The sequence below is a fragment of the Alosa pseudoharengus genome, unplaced genomic scaffold, assembly GCF_046254945.1.
Source record: "Alosa pseudoharengus isolate Yale_2024_CS ecotype anadromous, Long Island Sound unplaced genomic scaffold, YU_APseudo_1.1 YU_APseudo_1.1_scf_23, whole genome shotgun sequence".
Lineage (NCBI taxonomy): Eukaryota > Metazoa > Chordata > Actinopteri > Clupeiformes > Clupeidae > Alosa > Alosa pseudoharengus.
This window is the reverse complement of record NW_027468685.1, coordinates 2,354,022-2,361,521: the sequence shown is the minus strand read 5'-3', so window position 1 is coordinate 2,361,521 and position 7,500 is coordinate 2,354,022. Positions and strand designations below refer to the sequence as shown.

Below are 7,500 nucleotides of genomic sequence, written 5' to 3'. Positions count from 1 at the left end.
CACATTTCAGCCCTCTAGGTCACTTGAGATGACTTAGAAACACAACTGAGCCCTAGCACCAGGTTGTGTACTAGTCTGTGTGTAAAAGTAGATCATTATAGAATAAAAAATGAGTGCTTTGGACCATTATTTGCCAAGGTATGCTCATACGTTTTGTAAAATGCCCTATGGAAACTCCCCATAGGACTTTTGGGTTCCCAAAATGCACACTGACAATAAAAGGCTTACTGTGTGGCAACCTCTTGGTGTAGAAGCGTAATCCTGGTCTCAAATGAAAGGTAACACTTTGAGGTTTCTTGTAGACTATTTGGATTGTATGTCAGGGGTTCTGATATAGAATGACTACACAAAATATGGAATAATTACACAAAAATCTCTTTTTTTTGCATTTTCTTTGTTGCTTCAATGGGTGTGTATAAGATGGACTATACATCTGCACAACTAATATTGGATAAAACAACATGAATATTCCATTTCTAGGGATTCCTGTGAATATGTCAAGACCCAATATGTGGCATCTACTTATTGCACTGCAGCTAGAAAGTAGGGAAGCACCAAAAGCGGAGGGGAGGGGGATATTTTTTAAATCAAATTTAGGTGAGGCATAATTAATTTCATCTTACAATGTAAAGCACCATACAAATTGTACATGAAAAAGGTTGTCATATATGAAAAGTCCAAGCTTTCAAATGGTGTATAATATGACTATGCTAATGCTACATAACAATATGGTCAATAAAATTGATTTAGAATGTTGGGGGGAGGTGGGGGAGGGGGGTAAGTGTGCCGTGGAAGGCCCACTGTTCCATAACTTAAGATCAATATTGGGTTATTCCCCTCAGGACTGTGAGTAGCGTCAATATTGTCCATTTCGTTATTCGCAGTTTACCGTGTTTATAGGTGGTTTAATGGTGCAATTACCGGTAGCCTACTTCCAGGGAAGATCAGCTGGTAGGTCTCGCTCAGGGACACACACACACACACACGCACAGATCTCTCACAAGTTTTAACCTGCCTCTAGGCTGACAGTTATCTATCTCACCCAGATTGCCTTCCGCACAACGATCATCACTCAAAGTGTAATCTCTCTGCTGGGAACGCCATGTAGTATCCTCTCCTTAGAACGCGATTTCTCTCTTAAGGACCTAACTAGTTGAATAGGCTATTAGGCTACAGACAATTTCATTGCGCTGCCCATATGTAGAACTGCTAAAGTCAGTTAAAGCGATTCAAACACACACACACAAACCCGGGCACACACACACATAGCCTACACATGCTGAGACGCGCGCCCGCACAAAGAGAGGGCTGTGGACATCTTAAATACCCGGCGGCTGATGCTGTGTGGGTGTGTGCGTGTGTGTGTGTGTGACGGAACCGTCCCCTTCATACATATTCAGGGGGCCGGGGACAGCCTCGTAGGCTACATGTGGCGATGAATGAAGTGCTGGCCACTAGCCTCTCTGACTGTGCCTGGTCAAGCGGTCATCCCGCGCTGGATTACAACAGCCTACTGCACCCAAATGAGCGGACTTTCACACACACGGACAGCACTGAAACTAGAAATAAGGCGAGGTGTCATAGAACAGGTCAGTGACATTTTTAATAAATAATAATTTATTTGGCCTTTCACGGGTCAAACAATTAGCCTGCATGTTACATTTGTGGTCGCAATTTAATTATAGGTTTGGCTTCACGATTACAACAAGTTATCCTTGGACCAAATTGTCTATCAATTTGTTGCCATGGGGAAAACATAACTTCTGATTGTAGAATGCGTTGTTAGACATAATATAACAGTTATAGTAGGCTACTATAAACTATCAGTCTAGTAAACGTGGTAGAGATGCTAAGGGAACATAAGGGGGAATGGCAATACGCCTACTTTATTGATCTCACAAAATCAAATCCGATTTAATGTTATTAATTTGTTAACCAATCTTGTCAATGTCAATGAGTCAATGTGTGTATGTTAAGTAGTGCTTGTGCAATTAAACCGTTCATATCCCATTAAATATCAAAAATAATCTAAATATTTCTATCACTTATCAACTACTAATTTTGAACTTGTTCAGACAGTTTCACTCTGTAAGATGATGATAGCGCCCTCCTGTGTTGTTATCTGCGTTGACCTGCGCCAGGCGCTAGTGTGTCAGGGTGTGGTCTATGAATAACTGGGGACAGCCAGGGATCCATAATTGGTAAATTGGTAAAATTGGTATGTTTGCTTGTAACCTGTCTTTGTGTATGTGTGTGTGTGTGTCTGTGTGCGCGTGTGTGTGTGTGTGTGTGTGTGTGTGCGCGTGTGTGTGTGTGTGTGGGTGTGCGTGTGTGTGTGTGTGTGTGTGTGTGTGTGGGGGGGGGTTAATTGTGTAGATTGGGGTAGTGGTGATGTGGTGCTGGTGTGTCTAACAGCATCTCTCCATGTGTGTGTGTGTGTGTGTGTGTGTGTGTGTACAGTTGTGTGTACAGGTCCATGTGTGTGTGTGTGTGTGTGTGTGTGTGTGTGTGTGTGTGTGTGTGTACAGGTCAATGTGTATGTGTGTGTGTGTACAGGTGTGTGTACAGGTCCATGTGTGTGTGTGTGTGTGTGTGTGTGTGTGTGTGTGTGTGTGTGTGTGTGTGTGTAGAGGTTCATGTGTGTGTGTGTGTGTTTGTGTGTGTGTGTGTGTGTACATGTGTGTGTACAGGTCCATGTGTGTGTGTGTGTGTGTGTGTGTGTGTGTGTGTGTGTGTGTGAGTACTGGTGCAGTATGCGGTGGTCAGTGGTGCTGGTCTGTCTAACTCCCTTTCTCCATGTGTGTGTGTGTGTGTGTGTGTGTGTGTGTGTGTGTGTGTGTGTGTGTGTGTGCGTGCGTGTGTGTGTGTGTGTGTACAGGTGCAGCATGCGGTGGACATTGGTACTGGTGTGTGTGGGTCTACTGATGTTCTCAGACTCCACTGAGGCTCAAGGCAAACGCAGGAAGAAGGAGAAGGAGAGAGCACAGAACCTCATCATCAGAGAGAATGGAAAAAGTAATACACACACACACACACACACACTCACACCCACACACACACACTCACACCCACACACACACACACACACACACACTCACACACACACACACACACACACACACACACACACTCACACATACACACACATACCTATAACTGTATAACTCTGTATGCGTATAATCCATAACTCTGTGTACGTATATAATCCATAACTCTGTGTACGTATAATCCAGAACTCATTACTCTGTGTACGTATATAATCCATTACTCTGTATGCGTATAATCCATAACTCTGTGTACGTATAATCCACAACTCTGTGTACGTATAATCCAGAACTCATTACTCTGTGTACGTATAATCCATAACTCTGTATGCGTATAATCCATAACTCTGTGTACGTATAATCCACAACTCTGTGTACGTATAATCCAGAACTCATTACTCTGTGTACGTATAATCCATAACTCATAACTCTGTGTACGTATAAAACTCTGTGTACGTATAATCCATAACTCTGTACGTATAATCCATAACTCTGTATACGTATAATCCATAACTCTGTGTACGTATAATCCATAACCCTGTACGTATAATCCATAACTCTGTGTACGTATATAATCCATAACTCTGTACGTATAATCCATAACTCTGTGTACGTATAATCCATAACTCTGTGTACGTATATAATCCATAACTCTGTACGTATAATCCATAACTCTGTATACGTATAATCCATAACTCTGTATGCGTATAATCCATAACTCTGTGTACATATAATCCAAAACTCTGTGTACGTATAATCCAGAACTCATAACTCTGTGTACGTATAAAACTCTGTGTACGTATAATCCATAACTCTGTGTACGTATAATCCATAACTCTGTACGTATATAATCCATAACTCTGTACGTATATAATCCATAACTCTGTACGTATAATCCCCAGCGCTGGTGTGTCCAGTGGAGCTGGCGTTCCTGGTGGACAGCTCGGAGAAGGCCAAGCTGCAGCTGTTCGAGCGTCAGCGGGACTTCGTGCTGCGGTTCAGCACGCGGCTGACGCAGCTGCAGGTGTCCGGCTGGCGTGTTCGCGTCCGGCTCGCGCTGCTCCAGTACAGCAGCTCTGTGTCCGTGGAGCACAACTTCCGCGACTGGCAGGACCTGGACGTGTTCCAGAGCCGCGTGGCTGGCATGGCCCACATCGGGCACGGCACCTACTCCGCCTACGCGCTGTCCAACGCCACGCAGATGTTCGAGCGCGAGACGGCCAGCGGTAGCCTCCGGGTGGCGCTGTTGATGACCGACGGCGTGGACCATCCGCGCAGCCCGAGCGCGGTCTCGGCCGCCGCCGACGCCAAGAACCGCAACATCCGCGTGTTCGCCGTCGGCCTATCAGGGCAGGCCAAGGACATGATTGGCAGCACCAGGCTCCGGTCCATCGCCACGGCGCCAGCACAGCAGCACGTGTTCAGCCTCACTGACCCACAGCTGGACGACAAACTCTACAGAGAACTGGTGAGGCAGGCACACACACACACACACACACACACACACACACACACACACACATACACACACACACACATACACACATGCACTGATGGCGGGAGTAAGAGAGTGAGTGTGTGTTAGTGGGTGAGTATGAGTGTGTGTGTGTGTGTGTGTGTGTGTGTGTGTGTGTGTATGTGTGAGTGAGTGAGAGTGTGAGTGAGTGAGTGTGTGTGTGAGTGAGTGTGTGTGTGTGTGAGTGTGTGTGTGGGTGAGTGAGTGTGTGTGTGTGAGTAAGTGTATTTGTGAGTGAGTGAGTGTGTGTGTGTGTGAGTGAGTGTGTGTGTGAGTGTGTGTGTGTGTGAGTGAGTGTGTGTGTGAGTGTGTGTGAGTAAGTGTGTGTGTGTAGCCATCCTGTATATACCTCACTGTAGCTGTTCATGTTGAGAATGTCATGTTGACCATTGTGTGTGTGTGTGTGTGTGTGTGTGTGTGTTCTCTTCCACAGAGTTCCTTTATTAACAGCGGAGTAAGTACATCTCTCCTCACCTCCTCAATCAAATGTGTTTTACAATAAATAATTACAATCAAATGAATTTTACGGCTGGTTTTGAAATCTTTAAATGCCGTGTCATTAGCAGAAAACAGCATAGGGGCTGGAGTCAGATGGAGTGGTAAGTGGGTGTTTCCTAAACAGAAGGCAGCTGTCTAACGTGTCACTTGCCTTAGCAGGCTTCAAGGTACCTAGCCTGGCTAACGCCAAACCTCATCTCATTGAGATGGGGTCTGAGAACTACATGTACATTTTCTCGTAATTGAAACGTGGTTTACGAATGCCCAGAGCCGTTTATTGGGCGCTATGAATGTCTATCAAATGCGTCTGTACGTAGCTCATAACCGCTTCGGTGTGTCTTCATCGTCTTGCTGTCCCCCCTCCGTTCTGTGATTGGTTTCTTCGTAAAGGTGAAAACGAAGTCCATGGAATGCCGGCTGTCTAGCAGCGTGAATAAAATTGCGTGTGTAAGGCAGCATGGGGAAACCCAGACTACGATGTACCAGCTGCAAACTTTGTTTCAGACAGCCTAGCAAGAGAGAAACACAGAACGGCGTTGCCAGGATACCTGAAAGCAGAATAATGAACAGAACATTCAACTGTCAATTACCAAGAGCTGCTCACAATAGAGTATCGAAGCCATGACGTAGCGTTGCCAAGGCAGCAATTTCACTGGATCTAAACAAATCAATCTAACCATTGAAATCACCATTAGCGGTGGTTTTCTTAATCTATTTCAATAATTTTACAATGTTTCTAAGATAGAAGATAGATAGATTTTTTTTACACTGTAGGAATCACATACTACAACATATATTCATACCAACAGGATCAAATTCGTGACTACAGTGTTTTGTTTTAGCATGGGTTTCCTCCGTAAAATAGACCTGCATGTAACTTCACAGCATGCGGTTACAGTTTTTTACAATTGTTTACACACATTTTCAAAACTCTGTGTCTATTTTTCAAAACTCCACACACAAAACCCACAACTGCTCACACAAAATGCAAAATGCCCCAAATCTCCAGCAAAATGACACAAAACATTCAAAATGTCAAAAACACATGTTTAAAGCAAACATTCGCCTCACATTACAAACACTTTTGTCATAATATGACATTTTGGATACATCATGTACACACTGTTGCTCAAAACCTAAAGCTCTTCTGTCTTAGGCTTTCTATATGTATTTCCATACAAGAGTGAAAGTTACGGTATCAACAAAGAGAAGTTGAAATACACAGTAAAAATGCAAGCAATATTGAAACCAAAAATAGTGATTTTTCCCAAATAATTTGCCGTTGTGAATACAGTATTTTACAGCAAACAAGAAAAAAAGCAAAGAAGAATACAGTTTTTTTCAACTGCTTACACACTAAATCTTTGCTTGTCACACAATTTTCTAAACATGTCTTCCAAACATCATAACCCCACACCAAATATGCAAAACCATTCACTAATTCTCAGTGTTTGACTCAGTTTTCAATTGACTAAAACCCATTTTGCAAAACACCACACACAATTTTCTACCTAACACACAAAAATCTAACAGGAAGTAACTTGATTTCGTTCTTCAAACACAACCCATCAAAATGCCACACTAAATCACCAGTGCTTCACTCTTTCTCTTCACATGTGCAAACACTCTTTACTTTACTGAACACCATCCAATCATTGCCTTAGTATAGGTCTATGAATAGATATACTCTCTATATAGGTATATACCCTTTCAATCTGCTCCTAGAGGATTTCCGGTTGAAATATTCAGAACCAATGCAGATACTTTGAAAATTACAGTAATCGGACTTTAGCTTACAGTAATGTTCTACAAAAAGTTGATTTTATGTAAAATTTGTCTTTTTACTCTTTTTTTTACTCTTTTGTTTGTCCCCATGTTACAGTACCATTACTGTAGCTCAATAAATTTTTCTGTGCCTCCAGAAATGCCTTAGGAACGCTTAGAATTGTTTGTTTCTGCAGTTGAAAGGGTCTATAGGCCTATGAATACATACTGATACTGTACACGACCCCCCCCCCCCCCAACACACACACACACACACACACACTTGTCTTTAGAAAAAAACTAAATCAGTGTTTTCAAAACTACATCTGGTGGTCACTGTATTCTTCTTTGCTGTAAAATACTGTATTCACAACAGCAAATTATTTGGGAAAAATCACTATTTTTGGTTTCAATATTGCTTGCATTTTTACTGTGTATTTCAACTTCTCTTTGTTGATACCGTAACTTTCACTCTTGTATGTAAATACATATAGAAAGCCTAAGACAGAAGAGCTTTAGGTTTTGAGCAACAGTGTGTACATGATGTATCCAAAATGTCATATTATGACAAAAGTGTTTGTAATGTGAGGCGAATTTTTGCATTAAACATGTGTTTTTGACATTTTGAATGTTGTGTGTCATTTTGCTGGAGATTTGCGGCATTTTGCATTTTATGTG

The 7,500-nt window shown here is 42.6% G+C and overlaps 1 protein-coding gene across 1 annotated transcript in view; it reads left to right on the top strand.

Moving 5' to 3' along the window:
- The first annotated feature begins 3,745 nt into the window (after positions 1-3,745).
- Positions 3,746-7,500, top strand: part of col28a1a (collagen, type XXVIII, alpha 1a) — a 38,347-nt gene continuing 34,592 nt past the window's right edge. The window contains exons 1-3 of the mRNA XM_076301321.1: positions 3,746-3,749; positions 3,947-4,512; positions 4,994-5,014. Coding sequence (XP_076157436.1) covers positions 3,746-3,749; positions 3,947-4,512; positions 4,994-5,014 — 591 coding nt within the window. The remainder of the gene's footprint in view (positions 3,750-3,946; positions 4,513-4,993; positions 5,015-7,500) is intronic.